This window comes from Vombatus ursinus, unplaced genomic scaffold (assembly GCF_900497805.2).
Source record: "Vombatus ursinus unplaced genomic scaffold, bare-nosed wombat genome assembly UNPS02009205.1, whole genome shotgun sequence".
Classification (NCBI taxonomy): domain Eukaryota; kingdom Metazoa; phylum Chordata; class Mammalia; order Diprotodontia; family Vombatidae; genus Vombatus; species Vombatus ursinus.
The window spans coordinates 30,791,807-30,814,259 of record NW_020948983.1 but is presented as its reverse complement, the minus strand read 5'-3'; the positions used below and the strand labels follow the sequence as shown (position 1 = coordinate 30,814,259).

Here is a 22,453-nt window from a genome sequence, read left to right as displayed (position 1 = left end):
TTAAAAACAGAAATTGCAGTGTTTTTAATAATTCCAAGCTACTCCTCAGCACAAAAACCCACCTTTTTAACACAAATATTCTCCTAATAATGCTATCTTGGAATGCCACACTATCTAAAGAATTAAAGTTGCAGGGGAACCAAAGTTCAATAGAAAGACACACGAAGGGTGTGCTTCAGTATATCTTCAATGGACACCAACATGCAAGAAATGCCATAAGATACATTATTCAGGAAATGTATGATAAGAAAAAAAGAAGGAAGAAGGCTAGTCATGAGGGTAAGAGTGAAGGATAAAGACAGTATTTACAAAATCTAAGAAGGCTGAAAGGAAGGCCTCCAACATAGATCCATGAATGAACAAATGAATGAACAATTATTTATTTTCCATGGAGGAACATGGAAAAGAATTACACAGAATAAGGCATGGACAGGCTGAAATGCATAGTTTGGAGATCATACTCTCATCAATGAGGTAGTGGATCTATTAAGCATCAAAGCAATTAAGTCCTGCTATAATCTATGAATTCTGAGACTAAGGACTAATTTTAACGAGATAAATATAAAGAAAGGAATTTACCTTATTTTCCTACTGGTATTATTACTTGGGGGCAATCTTGTTGGGAGTGCTCTCTCTGTTCCAAATCATATTGTATACCATCAAGTATACCAAACTAAAAGTCTAAAGGCCTTGGTTCTGGTCCTCGTTTATCCATATTAAATGAGCCAGGAAGGCAGCTGGCCAATACAAAGTTCTAAATAAATCATAATGCCTCTACCAAATGGCACTAAGCTATAACACTTCTATACCAAGGAAAGCTAAGAAGCTGCATTTAGTCCTAGATTCCTCACTGGTCAAGGAACTTTCACAGAAGTGAAACCTGTTTTACCTAGCTTACGGATGGTAGAGTAATAAATCAAATTAACAAATATCTAACACCTACAAGTAATTGTTTTAGATAGTCTTCTATCCTTCCCTTCTTGTGTCAAGCAAGTTAAATGACTTTATGTGGAACATCCTGTATAACCCACAACTAGTTACCAGCTCACAAAAGGGAGAGCAACCTTACAAAATAGTAGGTAGTAAAGCCCGGTAGTACTCAAATTCTAAATAAGCTGAGACAAAGGTAAGAAGCTGGTTTATTTGTCAATGCTAAGCTTATTTCATGATGATCCATAGGTGTCAATATAGTCACATGTCCTTTTGCCCACAGTCCAAAGGTCTGTCCCAAGGACAACCGTGTCCATCAGATGTCCATAAAAAATCTCCTAACCTGTGCCAGGTATTTTGGTTTCAAGTAGTCACCCAGCTCTTCCTTGCTGACCCAAGCATGGTCATCCTTCTTCCTGGCTTGGGAGAGATTTCCACTTTGTAGTAAAGCTTTGAAAAAGAACACTTTGGCTCCTATGATGTTCTCTGTCCGAAAAGCCTGAGGAAACTTAAACTTGTAATAGCCACAGGGAGCATTTCCTAGGAATTTGGCTTGCACGCTATTTTCTGAAAGAAGACAAAACAGAAATTAGAGTTAAGTTTCCCCCTATTGGATCTCAGAACCAACACCACATGGAAACAGGAGAGATTTATCTCCATGGATGCCCCCAGGCTCCAGACAATTTCTTCATAGGACTCAATTTAGCCACAGAAAATGGCAGAGACTATACAAAAAGTAGGGAATGTGTTCCCTCTGCAAACAGGTTATGTGTGTTGTTTCAACAGTTCTAAGAAGCCTCTTATTTTTATCTGTAAAGTTGTAATCAAGGCAATCTCACTGTGGCTAAATGCTCGGGTCAATCTGGAAATTAGTTGCCATGACTCTTAATACAAATGTCTGAAAGCATGCTACTTCTCACTGAATTACTCAATTCAATGTTACAAGCCACAGCTATCAGTACTAAAAGCCAGCAGTGTAACTGAAAAGAATACTAGTCTAAGGAATCAGTAAACCTAGGTTTTAAATTTGACTGTTACCGATATAGGGAAAACCACTTACAGTATATTATTATTAATATCTAGTAGCTATAGACTAGAGGTTAAAATTTTTATAAAATAAGTATGTTAAATGTATTGACCTTTTCCTTTTAGAGTTTGGGGAGCAAGAAGCTGAATAAATAGCAGGCATGAAATTTCATCGTAAAGCTGAGTTCCTTCATGGAAGTCACTATCTCTCAAATAGAAAGGAAAGTCTGATTCTCAAAGGCACCAGGCATTGAAGCTGAAATTAAGAAGGGACTACATTATTAACAACTAGCCCTCTTGCCAAAGAAAATTAGCCTCCACGCCTTCTCTGGAACATGTGGCAAGAATTGCTAACCCTTATGTGAAAGAACAAGTGGGCAGTGTCTTTGTGGCTATATGACTGTGTCTGTAAAGTTATAGACTGGGTTATGTGATACTGTCCCTGGGGAAAAACAGGATAGTAACCATGGTGAGCTAGTGATTAATAGTCCCGTGGATTCATTCCATGGAATGTAAGAAGAATAAAAAAAATTAACACCTTAATGATCTGAGTACTGAGACTGAGAGACAGAAATGAACAAGAGACTGGACTCATGCTTGCCTGGAATCAAAGAATATGAGAATTGAAAAGAACCTTTGTCATCTAATCACCTGGGCGGGGAAGAGGGTGAAGAGAAGGATATCATTCTACCCAGTTAATCCTTCCCTAGGCTTTCTTAGTCAATACTTTTAATAAAACACACAAACCCACAACCAGGGAAGTAATTCTTTAATTGGAAGCCAAAGAAAGGCCATTCAGAACCATAAATGGAAGGGGGCTACTCACGTGAGAGAGTAGCAAGGGCCCGCTCAGCAGTTCCACGGAGGGTCTCCCCAGCCTGCCATTCTACATGTGGTAGTATCCACGTTTCCTGATCTCCCAGTTTTTCCTTGACCAACAATACCAAGTTTTGGTCTAACTTCCTGTGCAATGAGGTTCGATCGTTTTTTTGATCAGCTTCTGCCATGGCAAAAAATGAGTCAGAGGAGGAAACAGAAGTGTGGTTGCCAGGACAGAGAAAAAATAAGAGATCAACGATGCTCAAAAACAATTTTGAAAATGTATGTTCTCACACCCGCACTAGAGACTTTAAGAGGGACAGGGCTAAGGTATCTTACAATCAAACTTACATTATCAGCCCTTCCCTCTGACTATCCTCCTTTCATAGCTCTGCTCAGTCACTTAGGGACACCAGAAATAAGAGCAATAACCAAAGAGCTAGGCCTCCCACTTTCAGGTAGTTATATCAAGTACTTTGATCTCTTTGGAAGAGAGGTATTGGCAGCATTTAAAATATTACCATTTTAACATTCTAGACAACATCACTGATCTCAGATATGACAGACCTTTTCTGTCTTTCAAATTCTTGGTCCACAAAAATAAGAACACTATGAATCATCCTCTCCTTATTTAAACAGGGATTTCTGGAGAAACAGAAAGCATTAATGATAATTTATCAATTGATTCTCACACATACTTCCACTTCATGCTTATGGCATTTGCCATTAGTCCAAATACAGGCTCTACACCTAAAATGAGATCTCTCTAAAAAGAAACATATAGGTATATATGCAGTGAAAGGTAACATCTATTATAAACCGCACCAAGGTTTTTTATACAAGCTGGATTTGAGGAAGAATATAGCCTATAATCAGATAATGATAATATTACTTGAAATAAGAGAAATTTAAACATAACTCTTAATTTAGGAATCATAATGCATCCCTTTCTTTCCATTAACACCCCCCCCCCAAAAAAACCCACAAACCTGTTACCCGAGGTTGAGGTTTGAATTGCAAGAATGTCTGCTCCCACGTATCTTCCAAATCTTGTGCCAACAAAATGTCTTTTTCATCATCTTCGTCATTATCATCAGAGTCATAAATGTCAGCTTTCTTCCTCTCCAGTCTCCATGTTTCTTCCAAAACACGAATCTCATGGTCTGAGTATCGGCTTTTTTCTACCTCAATCTGGGAAGGATGGACGAGGAAAAAAAAAAACAGAACTATGGAACATCCCACAGGACCAAAAGTTCACTTCCAAGGTCAGATAAATAAACTTGAGCCAAGAAAATCACCAAAGTGTTCCGCAGAAATATAGGAAAACATTTGAAAGATGGCTACGCTCAAATATGGAAATATCACCCTATGATGTGATCAGGAATTATATTACACTCAATGTCTGGGCCAGGATAATGACCACATATGTGTGGAGATGAGGAATTCTGGGTAGGTTAAGCATTTCCTCAATTCAAAAACTGGGGCAACAATGTATTTGATTATATGAATCCTACTTCTGTCACCATTCTTTATCCTCAAATCCTCATTCTACCTCATGCCATATATCCAATGAGTTAACAAATCCTGCCATTTTTACCTTCGTAATTCTCACATACAACCATCACCTCAGCCATCACCTAAATCTAACCCTCAACACTTCTTGCCTGGTCTATTGCAATGGCCTCCTAATTGGTCTGCCTGCTTCAAGTCCCTCCCTACTTTAATCCATCCTCCATATAGCTGTCAAAGTAATTTCCCTCTATGCAGATCTGACCATATCACTCTTCTCTTCAATAAATTCCAGTGGCTCCACTGGTTTCACTTCACTAATTTCAAACATAAACTCTTCTGTTTGATTTTTAAAGCCCTTCACAACTTGGGCCCCAAATCTATCTTTCCAATATCATTACACACTACTCCCCTTCTTGCACTCCTTGGTGCAGCCCAACCAGCCTCTATTCCCCTCACACAGCATTCCATCTTTGTATTGGCCATCCTCCATACCTGGAAAATACTTTACTCACCTCCCCCTCAATGAATATCTCTCTTCCTTCCAAACATGGCTCAAGCAACACCTTCTACACAGAGCCTTTCCTCATCCCAACTGCTAATACTCTCCCTCCTGAATTACTTTTTTTTTTATATACCAATACATGTATATGTTGTCTTTCTCAACAGGATATAAGTTCCTTGCCTTCAGAACAGTGATTGTTTCATTTTTTTGCCTTTGTACTCTGTTTTCAGCAGTACCTAACACACAATAGGTTCTTTAAAAATGCTTGTTGACGAACCTAAAGTTTTAAAAACATGTTAAAAAATTGTTTTCACATGCAACTCGAAAATAAGATATACAGGAAATGGGGTATAGAAATCTATCCTGCCCTACAGGAAAATTGAAGGGGAAGGGGATAATAGAAGGGGGGAAGAGATAGAAGGGAGGGCCGATTAGGAGAAGGGGTATTCAGAATGCATGCCATCTTGGGGTGGGGGAGGGATGAGATGGGGAGAAAATTTGGAACCCAAAATCTTGTGGAAGTGAATGTTGAAAACTAAAAATAAATTAATTAATTTTAAAATAAATAAAGAAGGGCAAAAAAACCTAAAAATTTAAAAAAAAATGCTTGTTAACTAAGCTAATATCTTTTATGCCTATGCTTGACACATGATAACTCAGACAATTTAACATGCTGCTGTATCTACGAAGGTCAAGTACATTCATCACTGTACCTGTCCCTGTTCTCTCTGTCAAAGAGATATCACTTTCCTTCTGGTTAAGAGCTAAGTTTCATTGATTCATCCATTCATTCACTGAGGATGTGGAGGATGGATTGACATAGACAGTCCAATCATTTCAATAATAGAAATAATATTAAAGAGGATAAATTACCATTAGACTTGCTGCTATACTCTAAAGCCCACTGGGCCTTTCCATGTATCCCTGTGGCTGAATGCTTCTATGTGTGCTGTGTCCATTAGAATGTAAACCCTTTGAGAGAAGGGACTCTCTCAGTTTTGTATCTATAACCTCAGCTCTTAGTACAGTGCTTGGCTCACAGTAAGCACTTAATAAATGTCTTTTTATTCATTCATTTATCAAATGTCAGCTTGTGCTAGACAACAGATATACAAAGATACTACTCTCAGAGTTTACAGTCTAATGGGATGGACAAGTAAAGACATGTATGTAACTGTGATATAAGGTAGAAAAAATTAAGTGTAATCAAAATCTTTCGAAGAATTTTAGTGAAAAATTGCTTTGATATGGGGATCATATAAACAGGTTTGACATAAAGTTAAACAGCCCCGGTATTGTAGATTATGGGGCCTGAAAGGCAAAGTTCCAGAATCTTGGGGTTACAACAATATCTTAAAGGCAGTCTGGCATAGTACAAAGTGCTACACTAGGAGTCATGTGAGACCTGGGTTCCAAACCCAGCTCTGACACTAACTGGGCATAAAACTTTTCACCTCTTTTAGCCTCAGCTTCCTCCTCTATAAAACAGGAACAATTCTTATAATACCTAACCCAAAAAGTTACAGTAAGGAAGAAGACCTTTAAAATTCTAAAGCACTCTATGAATTGTTACTCCATTTACTAAACATTTTAGAGTTGACATTTATTCTCTGTAAATCATCACATTTGAGCCTCACAACAACCCTCCACAGAAGACCAATAGACTTGAAATCTGGAAATGTGGGTTTGAATCCTATGTCTAACTAATACTAGTTATATGGACTTGGAAATGTCATCGACTCTCTTGTAACCTCAATTCTTTCAGCTATAAAAGAAGATGATGATACTTGACCTTGTATTCCAGAGTTTCCAGGAAAGCACATTGTATACCCTAAAGATTTTTAAAATGTGAGTTAAGTGTGTAGCTAGGTAGGGTGGGTGTTTACTTTCATTTCACAGACATCAAATGAGGGGATTGAACTAGCTGGTCTCTAAGGTGACTTCCAGTTCTAAATCCAGGTCTCCTGGCTCACTGCTTGTAAGAGTGACCTTTCCACAGCACCAGGGACCACTAAATTCATTTCCACAAACGTTTATTAAGTACCTACTAAGTCTAAAATTCTGTACTCCACAGCCAGGGGGTACATTAAAAAGAAACAATCCCCTAAGAAATTTACATTTTAATGCATTTGAGAGAATACTCCCCGCACACAGCAAGAGCTTAATGTTGGTTAAATGAAAAATACTACACAGAATCAAGCTGTAAGTCGTTACAAGTAATCAAACTCCAAAAGTTTCCTTTTACAATAGAGTGACTTTTACAATTAAGTGACTTGCCTAAAGTCCCACGGAGTAAACACGTACAAATGTAGACAAATAGGTAAATGCAAATTATATACAAAGTTATACAAATTATACACAAATAGTTATTTTAGGAAGGAGAGAGCACTAAAAAGGGGAGGAGATGTAGAATTAGTAAAAGCCTTTGCAGGCGGCACCTGAGCTGTACTTTGAAGGAAGCTTGGGATTCTATTAGGCAAAGGTGAGGAGGGAGGACAATCTAAACATGGCAACACTTTTCAAGAATTTGTCATCCTTGGGGCGGCTAGGTGGCGCAGTGGAGAGAGCACTGGCCCTAGGGTCAGGAGGACCCGAGTTCAAATACGGCCTCAGACACTTGACACTCACTAGCTGTGTGACCCTGGGCAAGTCACTTAACCCCAACTGCTTCACATTTGAAAAAAAAAAAATTTGTCATTCTTCCGAAGGTATCCTAGATTGAGAATTAGAAAGGGCCTTGGGGACCACAAGGTCCCACAACAGCTAGCATTTATATAGCTGTTTTAACCCTAGGAGGTAAATGATGTTATTATCGCCATTTTACAGATCAGGAAACTGAGGCTAGATAAGGTCAAGTGAGTTGCCCAGAATCACAGTTAGGAAGTGTCTGGAGTCAGTCGAACTCAGGTCTTCCTGATTTCAGACTGTCTTATCCACTGCGCCACCTAGCTTTCCAAGCACCTACTTTGCAGAAGAGGAAACTGAGGCCCAGAAACAGATTCTAAGTGACTTGCCCAAGGTCACACGGCTCAGGCGTGTCTGAGCCAGGGCCCCCAGATGCTACGTCAGGGGCCGCTTGGGCGCAGGAGCACAGGCGCCCCCGGGGTGGCCGGGCCCTACCTGCTGCAGCAGCTCGGCCATCTCCACCTGCAGAGGAGTCAGAGGCTGGGAGACAATCGGAGGCCTCTGCAGGCACAACGCTCCCAGCAGGCGCCACGGAGACCCGCCGCTCGGGGAGGCTGCGCTCCCGCCGGAGGCCGCGGCTGCAGCACAAAGGGTCCGAGAACGCCACGGCCGCCCCGAGTCTCGCGCCGCGCCGTACAACAGCGCCCTCCTCATGGGGGCCGCCATCTTCTCAGCCTCCCCACAATGCACCGCGCTTTCCAGCGGAGTGCCCTCTTCGGCGCCGCGTTTTTCCCACAAGACACCGCGTGTATAAGGACGCGAAAAGTTTTGCCTTTTGCCTTAGGACAAACTATTTCAATGAGGAGGGAGGGGAGTGCAGTTCTTTGTGTGTCTGGCCTTTTATAAAAGAGGACAGCATTTCGGGAGTGACTTTACTCAGAGTTGTTTGAATTTTAATAAAAATCAAGTAGCTATATCTAGCAGCCACAGAATGGAAAAACAATAATTTAGTTTCCCATTTTTTCCTCTTTCTCCCCCCCCGCACGTGGTGCCGGCGAGGCTCCACCCACACCGGGAGTCTCTGAGCCGACAGCCCGGAGCTCCGGTCCGGCCATGCAAGTCTTGAGGACAGCTGGTCGGCGCCTCTTACCCCTGCGGACCTGGGCCCATACTTTGGGGTAAGAACAGCCTCTGCCCACGCCTCCGACCCCAGATCTTTGTCCAGCGCCTAGGGCGTCTTCTCATTTCTTCCCAGGGTCGGGGGTCAGGGGGTCGGGGTGGGGGGAGCAATGAGGGTGGGCGCCCGACCCAGAGCTCACCGGGCCTTCTCTTCTCCGCAGCGTCTGGGACGATGCTCCAGGCGGGGCTCTCCACACAAGCGCGCGGAGGCCCCAGGGGGCGGTGGAGAAGACGGAGGCGGAAACAGAAGCAGAGCCGGGGGCTGCCCAGAAACCTAGCAGGTTCAGGTGAGGCCGGTCCAGAGTGACCCTTAAGAAAAAAAAAAAGCCCTTCCCCAGCCCCTTATCCTTGTCCTGCTCTGGGTGCCCAGGGAGTGCTCCTGTTCCCCTTTCCCCAGCTGCAAACCCAAGCCCAGCCCCTCCTTGCTGAAGAGGACGGTGCCTGGCTTCATTGAGTAAGGGAAAAGCAGTTTCGGACCAAGAACTTTCTCAGGTCCAGAGTGACCAGTTGCGTCTGTACAAGTGAGAGGTGTCAGGCTGAAGAGAGCCAGAGTGTCAGGACCGGGACCACAGTGGAAAGGGCACCAGAATCTGGCTCTTCCACTTACTAACTGCCCTTTTGACCTTGGAGCGGTCACTAAGAGACCTCTGAAGTCCTTCCAGCTTCAGGTTTCAGAATCAGATGGTCAGTAAAGCGCCTACTATGTGTAGGTCACGGGGCTAAGCACTGGTGTTATAAAGAAAGGTGAAAAGACTTCACCTGCTGTCAGGGACCTCACAGCCTAATGAGGGAGGCAACATGCAAACACCTATGTACAAAGAGGATATATACAGGTTAAGTTAGAAATAATACAGAGAGAAGGCACTAGAGTTAAAGGGGATTGGGAAAGGCTTCTTGTAGAAGTTGGAATTTTAGCTGGGAAATGAAGGGAGTCGGGAGGTGGAGAAGAGGGAAACAGTCAGGAAATAGTATCTTTTTGGAAAGAAGGGCAAGGAGCCCAGAGTCACTGGATCAAAAAGTGTTTTGGGGGAGGGAGGGGTAAGGTATAAGAAGACTGGAAAGGAGAGGGCAGTTCTAAAGTACTTTGAATGCCAAACAGGATTTTATATGTTATCCTGATGGAGATAGGTAGGGATGCACTTTGAGTAGGGGAGGGCAATGACATGGTCAGACTTGTGCTTTAGAAAAATCACTGACACCTGAATGGAGGATGGACTAGAGTGGGCAGGCAAACCAACCAGCAGGCTATTATCCAGTCATGAGGTGATGAGGGCCTGTACCTGGGGTGGTAGTGGTGTCAAAGGAAAGAAGGAGGTGGGGGAAAGGGAGGGTGAGGAGTATTAAAGAGGTATTATGAAGGTAAAATCAATAGACCTTGGCAATAGATTGGATTGGGGTGCCAAGAGAGGGAGGAGTTAGTTGAGGATGACACCTCTGTTGTGAGTCTGGTTAACTTGGAGAATGGTAGTGCCCTCAACAGTAATATGAAAGTTAAGAAGACTTTAGGATTTGAGAGAAAAGTTGAAGTGTTCAGTTTTGGATGTGTTGAGTTTAAGATGTCCACGGGACATCCAGTTTGAGATGTCCGGTAGGCCATTGGAGTTGGGATACTAGACATCAGCAGAGAGGTTAGGGTTGGATAGATTTGAAAATCATCAGCATACAGACAGTAACTGATGAGATTGCCGATTGGAGTAGCACAGAGAGAGTAGAGGGTCCAGGACACACCTGTGGAATATCCAGGTTAATGGATGTGACCTGGTTGAAGAGACAGCAGAGGAGACTGAGCAAGATCAGTCAGATAGGTAGGAAAAGAGCCCGAAGAGGGTAATGTCATGAAAACCTCAAAACAGAGGCCTCTCTCCCCTCCTTCTACCCTGCAAGCAAGAATCTTAACTATAATCCTATGTCTCATGGTTTCCCTGCTAGTTTACTATATGACTTTGATCAAGAAAGTTATTTTTCTGTGTTTCAGTTTTTCAGGATGTTTATCTGTTTCCCAGTGGGGCAAAATGAGAATGAGTCAGATAGTAGCAATAAGTTTTTGAAGTTTTTGCAAGTATTCAGTAACAGACTTATTCATGCTTTTGTAGATAGGAGTACTTTAAATATATTTCTGCTTTTTTATAGCATTTTCCCTCCAGTTCCGGGCCAGGAGAGCTCCTTGACATGGGAAGGCAAGACATATGAAGAAATCCCAGTAGCTCACATTAAAGCAACATATAACAAGTAAGGAAGAAACACCCCAAGCTAGAATGTGCCTTTGTAACCTGGGTCTGAAAGCCCTACTACTGTCAGTAAGCTGTTATTGGGAAGGATTAATGTTAGTGTCTTGCCCATCACTAAAGATTCAGTAGAGTTTCCTCATACTGTTACCTCTTATGTCTTTTCTCATCTTATTTTAGGAGAACCACTCTATATCATTACAAAATTACTTCATTATAGTGCACTGCAAATAATATGAAAGTTGAAAATTTTGTAATTTTCTCTTTCAAATGCTGCTAGTATGGCTCAAGAAGAGATAAATTTGTTATTGTATATATTTGCTTTTCATCAGAATGATAATTTTTAGTGTATAATCTACTAAAGGGAGGTGGTTTAAAGCCAGGTGGTACTGCCACGATTAGTAAGTATTTGTTGAGTGTTTACTATATGTTCAGTATTGTATTAAGTATTGTGGAAAGTATGATAGAAACAGACAAGACTCTTGCCACCATAGAGCTTGTGTAATTTGGAAAATAAGGCACACAAATATGTTTGCATGCATATTAATGCATATATGAAGTACTGCAACTATCATATATGTTTGTTTTTTTAAGATAGATCCTAACTTACACATCCAAATTCATTCAAATCCATTCAAAGAAGTCATCTTGAGAGACCAAACCTTTATTACAAGTGATGCTATTGTTCAGTGTGCTTTTGGAATTGCTTCAGTGCATATAGCTTGAGAGCCTATATTTTCTCTTGAGTAGACTCACTGTCACCATACCTATATCCTTTGGGAGTGAATTTTTTTTTTAATAACTAAAAGTTATTTAGTACAAAGTCTGGTGATAAGCAGGATAATTAAGTTGGGTAATACCATTAGGAGGAAAAAATAGTAATGTGACTGGACTTTCATATGCATCAGTTTACAAGCCATGTGAAAAACTTAAGAAGTTCCAGAAATGTTTTTGAGCAGTGGCAGCATGAGTGATGAAAAGAATCACTTGGAGTCCAGAAGACCTGAGTTCAAATCCAACCTCAAATACTCACTAGCTGTTGTGAGCCTGTGCAAGTCATTTAACCTTTCTGGGACTTAGTTTTCTCAGTTATAGAATGAGGTGAGAAAGGAAATGCTTTGCAGAAGACAGTGTGGTAGAAAGAGCACTGAATTCAGAGTCAGATGCCATAGATTCGAATTAGGTTCACTAAAACTACCTTTGTAAACTTGGTTAAGTTAACCCCTTCAAGGTCTCTCAGCGTCATTGTCAATAAAATGAAAGTCTTGAACTAGATTATCTCTAAAGTCTTTCACAACTTTAAATTCTTTGAGCCTTTTTCAAAGTTAAAATACTTACCTGTCCTTCATAGTTAGTAATTTTGAGATCAGTCAACAAATATTTATTTAGGTATGCGAGATACAGAGTATGAAACAATGCCTGCTTGCAGTGTGCTTACATTTTAATGGGGCTACACAAGTTATAAATACATATATATTATAGATATAAAGTTAATCAGTACATGTGGTTTTTTTTTTATTCTGGAGACAATAGAAAGCTTCTGGGGTTGGTTAAATAAGGGGAGTTACATGCTCTTATCTGTGCTTAAGGAAAATTACTTGAGCACCACTGGAGTGGTGAGAAACAAGTCAAGAGACCGATGTATAGGTTGTTTGAGTAATTTAGGCAAGAGGTGATGAGAGCCCTAACTAAAATGCTAGCTTTGTGAGTAGAGAAAAAGAGTAAGATGTGAGAAGTATTATAAAAGTAGAAAAGGTAAGATTCGACAACTGATTAGATATAGGATGAGGGAGAGTGAGGAGTTCAGGATGATGCCAGGATTACAAACCTCAGACAGTAGAAAGATGACTATGCCTTTGACATATTTGTGGAAGAGAGGAAGATTTAGGGGGAAAGGTTCTATTTTAGACATCTTGAGTTTAATTTAAACCTGTTGAAAAGATGTTTTCGGGACATTCAGGGTTTGTTTGTTTTTAATTCAATTTTATTTCATTTTCAAATCTGCATTCTCTCCCTCCCACCTTCCCCTGCCCCTATTGGAAAAAAAGAAAGAAAAACGAAATCTGTTACATAAATCCCCACATTGGCTATGTCTGAAAAATATATCTCTGTTTAGACATATATATTTATTTTAATCTGCACTCTTAAGTCTACCATCTCTATCCGGAGGTTCATAGCATGTTTTATTGTAAGTCCCCTGGAATTATAGTTGATTACCACAATTTGTAAGTTTTTCAAGGTTGTTTGTCTTTATAATATCATTTTTATAGAGTAAATTAATCTCCTAGTTCTGATAACTTCACTTTATATCAGTTCCATACAAGTCTTCTCAGATTTCTCTGAAACCATCCCCTCTCCCTCATGATTTCTTACAGCACAGTAGTATTATATCACATTTATATACTATAATTTGTTTAGCTATTCCCCAGTTTATAGGCATTCCCTCAGTTTTCAACTCTTTACAATCACAAAAATAGCTGCTATAAAAATTTTTGTACTTATGTCCTTTTCCTCCTTATTTCATCTCTGTAGTGTAGCCCTAGTGGTATCTCTAGATAAAGAACATGCACAGTTTTATAGTTTTTAGGCCATAATCCAGATTGTCAGCATTTATCCAGAATGGTTAGACCATTTCATAACTCCAGCAATGTATCAATGTACCTCTTTTCCCATATCCCGTCTTGCATTCAGTTTGAAATATCCAGTAGGCAGTCAGTGGCATTGGGACTGAAGCTCAGGGGAGAGAATAGAGCTAGATAACATAGATCTGGCAGTCATCTGTAGAGAAGTGATCATTAAACTTGAGAAAACTAATGAGGTTACAGAAAGTATGGGAGAAGAGGAGACTCAGACCTGGGACAAAACTTTGAGAAATACCCACAGTTAGGGAGTGTGATGTGGAACATGAGCCAGTGAGAGAGACTGAGGAGTGGTCAGATGTGTAGGAAGTGAACCAGGAGAGAGGAATGTCATGAAATTCCAGAAAGGAGAGAATATCCATTTGAAGAGTGTGGTCAGCAGTGCTCAGTGCAGCAGGAAGGGTTAGGATTGAGAAAAGACCATCAGATTTGGAAATTAACATCAGTGGGAACTTTAAAGAGAGCAGTTTCAATTGAGTGGTGAGGTCAAAAGTGGGGTGGCAGACAGTTAAGTAAATGAAAAAGGAAGTAGAAACAGCAAGTGTAGATAGCTTTTCAAGAGAAAAAGAGGAGTATGTCAGATGATAGCACGAAGGGATATTAGGGTTTGGTAAAGGTTTTTAAGGTGGGGAACGGGCTTGGGCATGTTTGAAGACATCAGGGAAGGAACCCCTTGATAGAGAGAAGTTGGAGATTGAGAAGAGGATCTGTGTTGGAGGGAATAGGGCACCTGCTTTGGAGTGATATTTGTTCCTTGCTTTGTGACTGTAGCCAATCTCTTCCCCTCTCTGGGCTTGGGTTTCTTCATCTATAAAATGAGGCATTTTATATAGAGAGTTTCTAATGATCTAAACTAAATCCCAAAAGGGTCACTTAGAATGTCTGCATAGTCAGTGAAACAGAGGGATAAACGAGAATCTCTGTTGAATTTGGTCAGTGTAGGCAGCTAAAGACTATTTGTAGGGAAAATATCAGCACTAACAGCACTAGAGTGATGGCTTCTAATCACTTATCCATTCCAGCAAAGGAAGCTGTTTGTATGTACCACCCACTGATACACACCTTTACTTCATCTTTTTACCCCCCTTCGGGCTACCATATATGATTTCTCGATGATAGTAATAGTAAGAGGATAGCAGAAGTGAAATGGAGAATAGGTTTGACTGACTTTTTTTTTTAAAGCTACAGTTACTAGAGTTATATCTAAATTCTACTTGGCTTTCTTTCTTTCTCTCCTTTCTCTCTTTTCTTTCTTTTTTTCCCAGCATACTGTAGTTCAGTAATCTTAAATATAATTTAAAATAAATAAAAATAAATAGAAACAGAGGCCACTAAACCATACATAAGGATCCTGTGGTCCTCATGTTGAGTCAGAAAACCACATGTTAATATTATCTATGTTTTATTGTATTTTTATTTATTTTTAAGTATTCCCCAATTACATTTTAATCTGGTTCTACTGCACTGGGGAGTGTTGTGAGCCACATATTTGACACTGCATACTGTTGTAGACTTGGAGTCAGGAAGATCTGGGTTCAAATCCTTCTGAATTAACTCTGATCAAAGGCATGTCACCCTCTCTGAAATTGTCATTTAACTCATTGGTATAAGGTTCAAATAAGATGTCTGTAAAGTACTTTGCAATATTAGCTGCTATTTGTCATCATGTAAATGGGTACCATAAATTTAGTTATTTAATGTAAAACATCTTATATGCTTCAATAAAATGGAATTATTTGTCATTCCTCGAACATGCTTTTCCACCTTAGTGCCTTTGCCCACACCATTCCCTTATGCCTAGAGTGCCACTCACCTCTCATCACCTGTTGAAATTCTGTTTTTAAAAGTCCAGCTCAAATATCATTTTCTCCATGAAAATTTCCCTGAAACCTTCAACTGGAAATGATTTCTCCCTACTTAAAACTCACATGATTTTTTGTTACTTCAGACTTTGAGAGGAAGCATGGCATAATAGAAAGAAGGCCAGCCTTGGAGTCAAGAAAACCTGGGTAGATGGGCTGTGTCTGATTGTACATTGTAACTGTGGGGCCATGGGAAAGTCACTTAACTTTTCTTAAGATTTTAAGGGACAGATCATTGCTGATTTTCATTAATGAAGAGTTTCTATACACTGATGAAATCGCAGATCTGGACCAGAAAACCTTTGTTTTACATTCTGTGTGCATGTCTTATTTCATACTATATTGTAAGTGCCATTAGGGTCACAAGGACTATGTCTCAATTCATCTTTTTTGTCCTTTTTAGCACTTTGTGCTAATAAATCAATAGGTATTTGTTGAATGAATAAAAACAAAATAAGTATTCTTGAATCATTGGCCAAATGGAAGCTGTGAGAAATAATGTGCTGCTTTTGCCATATGTCTGTCCAATTTCTAATTTTGAACATTCCTGCTATTGGGACTCTGACTTTGTTGACTAAAAAAAGCGAAACTTTGGCATTAGCAATTATTGCTAGGTAAGTTGAGGTAAATTATTGCAGTAAATAGAGCCCTGGGCCTGGAGTCAGGAAAACCTGAACTGACTTCAGGTCTCGGAAACTTCCTAGCTTTATGACCCTGGGAAAGTCACCTGCCTCAAGTCTCTTCATCTATAAAATGGGCATAATAGACTAATTCCCAGGGTTGCTATGAGGATAAAATGAGATCCTATTTGTAAAGCACTTTGCAAACCTTAAAGCCCTATATAAATGGTAGCTATTATTGTGATTTTAGATGAGCTTATTAGAAGACACAGTTTTGACCTTTGCCTGGCATCTGCTTTTCCCAGCACACACATCCAGGTGGTGTCTTCCAGGAATGTGCCACTTGCCCGAACTTCTTGTGGCACTGAAGGGTTCAGAAATGCAAAAAAGGCCACAGGGATTGCAGCACAAACTGCAGGCATTGCTGCAGCAGCGGTAAGAACTTTTTCTGTTTGGGCTCCTTGTCGTTTCTTCTAGCTTACAACTGTCTTACCGTTATGGAGAATTCCCGCTTAGCCAGAAATCAAAAAATGTTTTAGTATCTGTCAGTACCCAGCTAATATTCCCTAGCATGGAGGTGGTTAGGAGGCAGTTGGTGGTTTATTTAGTGCAAGAAATGCTTTCTGCCTTTCACTTCTAATGAAGTCTAGGGAGACAAAAACATACTCCTTCACACAGCATGGTAGGAGAGGTTTAGGCTATCATGGATTTAAAAACCAAAGTTTCCTGTATTCAAAAGCCAGGGGCTATCTGTGACAATCCTTAAAGCCAAGCATTTGGCTTCACGGTCTAGAACCCAACATTTTCTCCCTCAGAGGACATCTGAGGGCTCTTTAGAGATCTCCACTGGGTGGCAGTGCTGTTATTTCTTAGGAAGGGAGGCCAGTTAACTTGAGTTCTTCTCTGACATCCTCAGTTCTCTTCCTCTCAATATCTCTCCTCAGTTACTCCCTCATTCATCCCTTCCCTCCCTTACCTCTCTGCATATCATGTTGAGTGCTCAGGTTACCCTCTACAGTACCAAAGGTTCCCCGGTCTAGAATCATAGCATTCTCCATCTACCTGCAGCTTCTGTCCTTGTTTCCATAATTGGCAGTGATACCAGCTATGCATAATCTACAGTGACATATGTAAGTTAATTGTAGGAGACCTGACCACTTGTTTCCTCTCTAGAAAGCCACAGCAAAGGGAGTGATCCATGTCAGAGTGGTGGTGAAAGGCCTGGGACCTGGGCGCTTAGTAAGTATCTGATTGTATTAATTTTTTTTTCCTATTATTGGTAATAGGATTTGCTTTCCAGAGCTGAGAGCAGGAGCATGAGGAGAATCCTAAAACTTAAGCCTTCATGGAAAGTTCATTTTCTAAGCCTAGCTGTTTTCTCCTGTGAGCTGCTCAGCTCCTCTAAGCATGGCTGCCCTTCAGCAGTGGTTAAATTGTAGACTTAGAGGCAAAACACTGATGGCAGTGGGTTTGAGGATAAGAGATCTTAATAGAATCCAAAGGCACATGCCATCTTCCAGTCCTTGCCAATAATTCCACTTAATGTTTAAGTCCTCATAGCTCTTTCAAAATATGGGTTATAACTCTTATCTTGTTCCACTCTACTCAGACTGTCTTTTTTTTGTGCTTTCACAGTCTGCCATCAAGGGGTTGACCATGGGGGGCCTGGAGGTCATCTCAATCACAGACAATACCCCCATCCCACATAATGGTTGCCGCCCAAGAAAAGCCCGGAGGCTGTGAAGGAAACAGTGGACTGTCTTGAGACCTAGTTTCAGTTTTCATCTTTAGAATGACTTCAGAACAATGCAGAACTCAATAAAGATGAGTCAGAGACTCAATTGATAAGCGAAAATGAGATGATTTCCTCCTGTGTATAGGTATATATACAAGTACATCTTTTGAATGTATGCAAAAACTATGCAGTGCTCATCACTGTGAAGCAGTGCCTCTTTTGGACAGGAGGGGGTGCTACAGGTACACTTCTGGCAAGTGTCAACAGCTTGTCTTCTTTCCACAGCCCTGACAAAATAAAATATATCTCACCATATTCTTTGTCATCTGTCATTATTTGATGTGTGACCTTCTGGGTGTTGCCAAAATACACCTCTCTCCCTAAAAGTGATTGTGGTTGGAGGTGTTACCCTAGGAGGATGTGTGTAAAATACAAATGTGAGCATGTCTTAAAATCACTGTTTGGTTTGCCAATCCAATGCTGTAGGTAGCAGTACAGCCCATAATCAGTAACCTTTTTGTTTAGTTACTAAGAGAGAACTTGTCTCCACTCACCAGATGTGGTTCAGTTTTGGAAGATTTTGCTGTTTGTGGAGAATCTTTAGAATTCAGCATATGAATTATGTTTACAATGGCTGTATTTATTTCCTTATAAGGAAGGACACCAAGAGACTATACTAGGGCAGAATTTGCCTTGCACATTAAAATGTTAGTTATGAAACACCAGGATCAGGGCATCCAAACAAGGGAGAAGGAATTGCCTGGCTGAGCCACATAGATTAATCTCTGAGGGGATGGTGTGGAGTTGTGGGGAAAAGAACTAGAAAGGAAAGGTAGGGGAGTGTTAAGTGACGGTGGGCTGAGGGATTCAGAGCAGAAGAAACTGCCCTGGCTCTACTGGTTCTTTGAACAGGCAGCTAAGTCCAACCGAAAAAAGCCCGGCTGGAAGGAATAAGATCCACTTAGTGCTAGCAGACCTTCATTAAGATAAAAAGATTTGTAGGTAGCACAAGTGTCCCCATTTAAAAGAAGAGGAAACTAATAAGATACTTGGGTTCAATTCCCAGTTCTGACATAAGGTCAGTGTTTTTTCTGCTATACAACACCATTACCAAAGTTGCCATAACTAGAAGAAAAAAATCAGTTTCCTGTGGGCAGATGCAGGGGGAATCTTGCCCAAATTCATGAGACGGATTCCTGCCCCAGCAACAGTTAGGGTTAGAGCTAGGGACCATACAGAAAGAAGATCATTTACCACCACCACTACCCCTTTGGAAAAGCAACAAGTTTGCAAGAGCTGTAACTTAAGATTGATGACTTGAAACTGAAAAAGAGAACTTTTGCTAACTTCAGCTACATTGTTTATATCACTTCGACTATATTTCTGTCCTAAAATTCCTTCACACTATAGGAAAGAGCTGTAGTTTTACATTTGAGCTAACAATTGTATGGAGAAGAAAAAATGGGGGGGGAGTGGAAAACTGATTTCATGGGCTTGGTCTTCAAAGAGAAATCTTCCCCTTTTTATCTTTGGCTGCTGATACTAGACTTGTGACTAGACAACCAGCTGGAGAATTCTGCTTTAGGGTTTCCAACTGGGAAGAAATACCCTGGTTTTGTTTTGTTTTTTTTCCACACAGTAATGACTTCATTACAAAAATAGGCCTATTTAAGCCATTGTTATTATGCCCTTAAAATTGGACTGTCCCTACTTGCAAAAAAGGGGTCCCTGCACCTCTGACTACCCAATCCAGTGGGAGATCGACAGTACTAAACTTGGAGTCAGAAAGACCTGGGTTCCAGTCTCTTCTGTTACATTAATCATGTGACCGCAGGCCATTATCTTTGAGCCTCAGTTCCTCATCTATATATATAATCCTTCGATCAGATTATGATGCTTCTTTCCAACAGGTTTTAAGTGATGAATGACAGGTAGATGTACCTGTTGGGCTAGTTTCTTTGCTTTTTCTTTCTCTAAAGACAGATGCAAAGTATAACCCAAGCTCTCTCACATTCTGTGATGAAAGTCAGTTTTTACATACAGGGTGCTAAACCAACCATTCTAGAAAACAATTTGGAAATATACCCAAAAGTTGTTAAACTATACATACTCTTTCTCCCAATAATACCATGACTGGCCCAAAAAGCAAGAGGGAAAAAACCCATGTATACAAAAATATAGTATTATCTAGTCTATTGACTTCAGAACATATGGCACCTTGTATACTATTAAAAAAAAAAAGGAAATATTTATGGTGCTTTAGCTCATACATTTTCATGTATGCTTCCACCAGCTGGAAGCTAGAGATCTAATGTTGGAAGAGATCAGAGAAGTTTATCCCACTCCCTAAGCCAAGATGACAAAAGCCGTCTTCTGCAAGGGCTGGATATTTCTCTATGTTTCAGCCTAGGCTACCATCTGCCATAGCAATGAATAGGACCTGTTAAAAGAAACCAATTTGTCACCATAGCACCTGAGCATTGGCAGACTACTAGAGGATTTTTAGGGGAAACCAGTCTTACAGTAAACCTCTAGAAGACTACCCTGAGACCTCCTATGTCCCTTTTCACAAAATTCTTCCTGATTCTTTTGATCTTTCTTTTCTTGATCTATTTTTCGTACTAATTTTCTTTTTTTGAAAGATAAACTCATAGGTTAGGTTTCACTAGGAGTAAAAAGTAGGTTGTATTAAATATAAACATTGACTTTAATGTGAGCAGTCAGAAAGCTAGAGCCATTAGCCCAACTCTGCACTTACCCAGCTGAATTCCCCTATTAGGAGCCACACTCCAGTCTGGCCTTCACACTGCCGATCCCCTCCCCCCCGACTCCCCACTCTCCATAGCAACTCCTTTCTTTTGCTGTATCTGAAAAGAGTCTAAACTCAGTCCCATTGTCTTACCTGGCCCTGCTGTGCCATCTTCTCTAAATGCAAATAAAACTGGACAGACTCCAATTTTCTTTTAAACCAGACTCCAATCTTTAATAATAACTGGTAAAATTTTTAGAGAAATGATGATGATGATGATGTGTGCATGTATACATGGAAGTATACTAGAAGCTAGAGAACATATTGTTTGCTTTCTGTGATATAATCATGGTGTAGGGCCATTTTGAAGATGCTAAATCCAATTCCTTAAGGTGGGAAGACGAGTCAAATGAGAAGCAGTGTGGTATACTGCCGAGAACACTAGAGTGGGCTCAAGAGACCTGGGCTCTTTTCTCTGCCATTAGCTAGCTTATGTGACCTTAGGTAAGGGACCTCACTTGTCTGGGCTTCAATTAGTCTCTACTTAATGTTTCTAGCAGTAAGCCTCTAAAATCCCCTGAGTCATCAGGGAATGAAAGAAAATTTAATGAGGGAATTAAACAGCAGGGGAGCAAGCAAAGAGATAGAATTTGTGATCCTAGAAATCTAAGCTCTGATTTCACAGTTCTTGCTTTCTTATTTACTCATAGAATTTTACAATCATAGATTTAGAGCTGGAAGGGACCGTGGCGGATATTTAGTCCCACGCCTTCATTTTACAAATGAGAAGACTGAGGCCCAGAAAGATTGTATGATTTGTCCAAGTTCACATGGAGAATAGTAGAATTTGACACCAGATCATATCTCCAAATCACTGTTCTTTCCTTTGTACCATACTGCCTCCCTGTTAATTGCTATCACTGATATCTATTTCTGTCCTCCTATGAATGATGTCAAAGAAAAAGACCTGATTCCCTATGCTATTGAGGTATTCATTTCATAAATTGAAAACTGGAAGAAACCACAGAGATCACTGAATCCAGGGGTTCTTAATCTTGTGTCATTAACCCTTTGAGCAATCTGGTGAAACCTATGAACCCCTTCTCAAAATGTTTTAAAATGCATAAAGCAAGTGGATAGAGCACCAGCCCTGGAGTCAGGAGGACCTGAGTTCAAACCTGACCTCAGACACTTGATACTAGCTGTGTGACCCTGGGCAAGTCACTTAACTCCAATTGCCTCACCAAAAAAAAAAAATGCATAAAGCAAACTATATAGATTGCAAAGGAAATGAATCATGTAAAAATACAGTTAACAAAATATTTTTAATAAATTCTCAGACTTTGAATTAAGAACCCCTGAACTTGTCCAACCCTCTCATTTTACAAATAAAGAAACAAGTCCAAAGAGGTTAAAGCAATTGGCCTAAGATTACACAAATTATACGAAGCAGAATTGAAATTCAAACTCAGGTCCTCTGACTCCAAATCCTGGGCTATTTTCCATTATACCATATGATTAGGCTTTGGCTCCAAGTTCAAGGCAGATTCCAATTTCCTTAATCACCAGAAGAAAGAGTCAGTCCAATTGAACAAACATCCACTGACATCAAAACAATCTATGCATATTAGAAGAAGCTTAACAAATATGAATCACATTCTTGCCCTGCCTAATTTTTTCTCCATTTTTAAACTGAGGTTGTCCCATGGAAATAAGTACTTCAACATCCTTGCAACAACAACCCTCCCACCACTAAACTCCCTTCTAGAACTATCTGCCAAAATGAGTTCCCCCAAATAGTTGTAAGGCACATGAAAATTAAGTAATTAGCATGGAAGGGGAAATGATATGGTATATTTTGCCACATTCACTGCATACATAAGGATCATTACTCCTTTATGTATCCACTGTCTATTACTCTCTTATTTTCTTTGGTGAGGCTTGTCATTGCAGATACCAGTTTTTCTGCTCTGCTCCTTATTTTTGCTGTGTGTTCCCCTCTCAGTTTGATTTTTTTTTCCTTTAAGTAG

At 40.3% G+C, this 22,453-nt stretch overlaps 2 protein-coding genes across 2 annotated transcripts; one reads left to right on the top strand and one right to left on the bottom strand.

The window, feature by feature from the left end:
* Positions 1 to 1,116: 1,116 nt before the first annotated feature.
* Positions 1,117 to 8,155, bottom strand: MRPL46 (mitochondrial ribosomal protein L46). The gene is made up of 4 exons (XM_027852074.1): positions 7,910 to 8,155; positions 3,765 to 3,966; positions 2,783 to 2,956; positions 1,117 to 1,497 (listed from the first exon to the last, which is right to left on the bottom strand). The coding sequence occupies exons 1-4, from the start codon at positions 8,138 to 8,140 to the stop codon at positions 1,247 to 1,249; spliced, it is 858 nt and encodes a 285-aa protein (XP_027707875.1). The 5' UTR covers positions 8,141 to 8,155; the 3' UTR covers positions 1,117 to 1,246.
* Positions 8,156 to 8,481: 326 nt separating this feature from the next.
* Positions 8,482 to 17,989, top strand: MRPS11 (mitochondrial ribosomal protein S11). Its single transcript, XM_027852075.1, has 6 exons — positions 8,482 to 8,592; positions 8,755 to 8,880; positions 10,724 to 10,822; positions 16,245 to 16,374; positions 17,113 to 17,178; positions 17,575 to 17,989. The coding sequence occupies exons 1-6, from the start codon at positions 8,528 to 8,530 to the stop codon at positions 17,680 to 17,682; spliced, it is 594 nt and encodes a 197-aa protein (XP_027707876.1). The 5' UTR covers positions 8,482 to 8,527; the 3' UTR covers positions 17,683 to 17,989.
* Positions 17,990 to 22,453: the final 4,464 nt, after the last annotated feature.

What these genes read in the sequence shown, in the direction of transcription:
- MRPL46 (XM_027852074.1), bottom strand. Translation starts at nt 8,140, where the DNA reads ATGGCGGCCCCCATGAGGAGGGCGCTGTTGTACGGCGCGGCGCGAGAC. An exon ending in ACCTCAACCTCGGGTAACAG is followed by an intron (nt 2,957 to 3,764) that starts GTTTGTGGGTTT and finishes TTGCCATGGCAG; the next exon opens with AAGCTGATCAAAAAAACGAT. An exon ending in GGCCCTTGCTACTCTCTCAC is followed by an intron (nt 1,498 to 2,782) that starts GTGAGTAGCCCC and finishes GTCTTCTTTCAG; the next exon opens with AAAATAGCGTGCAAGCCAAA.
- MRPS11 (XM_027852075.1), top strand. Translation starts at nt 8,528, where the DNA reads ATGCAAGTCTTGAGGACAGCTGGTCGGCGCCTCTTACCCCTGCGGACC. An exon ending in ATTAAAGCAACATATAACAA is followed by an intron (nt 10,823 to 16,244) that starts GTAAGGAAGAAA and finishes TGCTTTTCCCAG; the next exon opens with CACACACATCCAGGTGGTGT. An exon ending in GCCTGGGACCTGGGCGCTTA is followed by an intron (nt 17,179 to 17,574) that starts GTAAGTATCTGA and finishes GTGCTTTCACAG; the next exon opens with TCTGCCATCAAGGGGTTGAC.